Genomic DNA, 3,389 nt, shown 5'->3' on the forward strand with positions numbered 1-3,389 from the left:
AGAAAGTATTTTATAAATGTGGCGCACTAGTTTTCTAACATTCCAAATGTTGGATATGTACATTCCTTGTTCCACTTTTCTTTTGTGGCTAGTATTTTGTGACGACACCAATTGATAGCTTGGCATCAACGGTCAACTTTAGTATGTAGACTTTTCTAGCCTTAGCAGAATCTGTTTGCACGTGTTATTAGTGGGGTTTTCAACAATTCTATTCATTTATTTTCTTTTCATCGATTTGTTAGAAGGGTAGAATTGTTAATTGTTAGAACTTTTAGGTTATTAGCTAATAAAACTCTTAGGGTAATTTTTTCTAGCTTATTCAGAAAATTCATTTATAAACATTTTTGAAAATTCAGAGGTCATTAAAAAAGTCGTAGTTACCATGCAGCTTCCTTAAAGTCTTAACTTGAAGTCTTGATCAAGTCAATTTGACGACTCCATTTATCTTGGAGTTTTGAAACTTCAAACACATAAAAACATACAACATAACCTTGAATAACATAACATCATGTCGCTCTATAAATACCCTATACCCCAGCTTTAAATAAACCATAACATAAAACAAACACTACACAAAATTTATTATTTTTCAAACTGGTCGTTTATAACTAACAAGTGTCTCAAAATCTTCTAGACTTATAGTAGTATTATATTAACCATGTCATTTAAAGAAGCTCCAAGATCACCTTTACAACCACCAACATACGGAAACCTAATCACGATTCTCAGCATCGACGGTGGTGGAGTACGAGGAATCATTCCAAGTGTGATCCTCGATTTTTTAGAATCTGAGCTACAGGTAAACTTTGTGTATATAGTCGTTGAAATTATATATTTTCGTGTTTCTTACTCTAACTAACATAACATAACCGATTCAGAAACTAGATGGTGAAGACGCAAGGCTTGCAGATTACTTTGACGTAATTGCTGGGACAAGTACAGGTGGTCTTGTGACGGCTATGTTAACGACTCCAGATGAAGGTGGTCGTCCAATTTTTGCGGCTAAAGATGTAAAAGATTTTTATCTTGAACATTGTCCTAAAATCTTCCCTCATGATAGGTACATATTTATTTGTGATGACTAAATTAACATCCTATAGATTGGATTTTTCTAATAACAGTCCTAAAAATTAAATTTATGCAAAAACTAGCTAGTAATGTACAGTAGTACATTTAGCTGTTGATGGTAGTGCTATTTTCAAAAAACTTGGTGGTTATTTAAACTATTTTGGATGTATAAACAAAAGATACGTATTCCAAAAAATTTTAAAGATAATTTTAAGGGCTGTCATAAAAGAAATCATTTTTTAAACGTCTTACACTGATATCTTTTGCAAAATATGTAGTACTCCTTTGGCTCCTGCTGCAAATGTGGTGAAAGCTTTATCAGGGCCAAAATACACTGGTGAACACCTACACAATATTATTGAAGAAAAGTTACAAGAGAAACGACTCCACGAAACGTTAACAAATGTTGTGATTCCAACGTTTGACATCAAATATCTTCAGCCAACAATCTTCTCAAGCTTCATGGTATCGGATTTTACACATATAACACATATTTTACTGATAAATTTTCACAAACAAGAGATAACTATACTTACAAATATGTATATTTGGTTGATTGAATAGTTAAATAAGGTTCCGAGCCTAGATGCCAAGTTATCCGACATATGTATTGGAACGTCAGCAGCCCCAACTTATCTTCCTTCACATTCGTTCCAAACCGAAGATTCTGAAGGAAATGCACTTAGAGAATTTAATCTTATCGATGGAGGAGTGGCTGCTAATAATCCGGTATATATGCCTTCTTTGTTAAAACTATACACACTTTAAAAATTAATTAGTAACTTATAATTAGCAAAACTGTGTTTTTATAGACTTTGGTTGCAATAAGTGAAGTAACAAAGGAAATAACAAGAGGAAGTCCCAACTTTTTCCCGATAAAGCCAACAGAGTATGGACGGTTTCTAGTTCTATCATTGGGGACGGGGACTGCAGAATTGCAAGAGAAATATGATGCTACAAAGTCTTCTAGTTGGGGCGTTTTAGGGTGGTTGGCAGGCGGTGGCTCGACTCCATTAGTGGACGTTTTTAGTCAGGCGAGTGTTGATATGGCTGATTATCATATCTCAACTGTATTTCAAGCTCTTCATTCAGAAGAAAATTATCTTCGAATTCAGGTCTAATCACGTTCAATCAATTGTCATTAACAGTTACGTCATAAATCCGCTGTCAACTTAACTAGACCAACAATTTGTTATGTTGCAGGATGACACTTTAAGTGGTGACTTAACAGCCATGGATTTGGCGACCGAAGAAAACATGGAGAATTTGGTGAAAGTAGGTGAGAATTTGTTGAAAAAGCCGGTGACTAGAGTGAACTTAGGGACGGGGATATGTGAGCCATACCATCCCACAACAAACGAGATGGCCTTGAAAAAGTAAGCCTATAATCTATCTAATTAGTTTATGTTATAACTCTGCTAAAGCACTTATTTAAGAAACAGAGTTCATCTATCTGGTTATGTTGCCTCATAATTTTCTGAATATATGATGTAGGTTTGCGGGAATACTTCACAAGGAGAAAAGTGTTCGCGAGCTTAGATCGCCAAATACTAATAAAGGACTCCAGGTTAATCGAGAGAAAACGCAAATGATGCCGGCAGTTGAACACTCGTTTCCGGATCTACAGAAGCTCAGCACGATCAACTAATCAAACTTCAATTTGTTTCTTTTATTGCTATTACATTACATACTGAATTACATTTATATTGTTAATTTGGCTAAGTTTAGACCATGTGGTTAGTACGTGTGAATGACTTTAGATAGTTGATTTGTAAGATTAAAGAGCAAAAGATGATTATATTGTTATTGATTCATAGCGTTTACGAAAGTTATTTTTAATATTTCTTTAGTTTCAATACATATATACATATACTACTAAAGTGTTTCGTCATTAAATAATAACGATTACGAAAACTATTTTATTTTATAGAGCTGCCTCTTAAAATCTAGTTTACATATATTTAATTGCAAGTAGAAAGCGATACAATATTAACCTGAGGTTTTATCATGAAGAGACAAATATGATATATGGAAAGAAATAAAAGAAATTCTTAAAAAAAAGTTCATTTTAAATCTCTTTTTTGTAAAAATTTGGCTCTTCTTTGCAAGTGGCGGTGGAGGTTCATATCCGAAACCAACACTTTGTGGATTAATGTTATTCGGAGTATTTATGGCCATTATGGTGGGCTATCGGTTGGTGAAGGGTCATCCCGGATCCTAACCGGTGGGATTTGGTCTAACATTCGTGATGCAGGTTTCAAAACGGACGAACTCGGTATTCCATTCTCCAAGTCTTTCAAGAAAATTTTAGGCGATGGTTG

At 34.3% G+C, this 3,389-nt stretch overlaps 1 protein-coding gene across 1 annotated transcript; it reads left to right on the plus strand.

Annotated features, from left to right (window-relative positions):
- Window positions 1-539: 539 nt before the first annotated feature.
- LOC139904631 (patatin-like protein 2) lies at window positions 540-2,981 on the plus strand. The gene is made up of 7 exons (XM_071886566.1): window positions 540-799; window positions 879-1,060; window positions 1,347-1,533; window positions 1,633-1,797; window positions 1,881-2,183; window positions 2,272-2,444; window positions 2,563-2,981. Exons 1-7 carry the CDS (start codon window positions 659-661, stop codon window positions 2,714-2,716), a joined length of 1,305 nt encoding a protein of 434 aa, XP_071742667.1. The 5' UTR covers window positions 540-658; the 3' UTR covers window positions 2,717-2,981.
- Window positions 2,982-3,389: the final 408 nt, after the last annotated feature.

This window comes from Rutidosis leptorrhynchoides, chromosome 4 (assembly GCF_046630445.1).
Source record: "Rutidosis leptorrhynchoides isolate AG116_Rl617_1_P2 chromosome 4, CSIRO_AGI_Rlap_v1, whole genome shotgun sequence".
NCBI classification, from domain to species: Eukaryota; Viridiplantae; Streptophyta; class Magnoliopsida; order Asterales; family Asteraceae; genus Rutidosis; species Rutidosis leptorrhynchoides.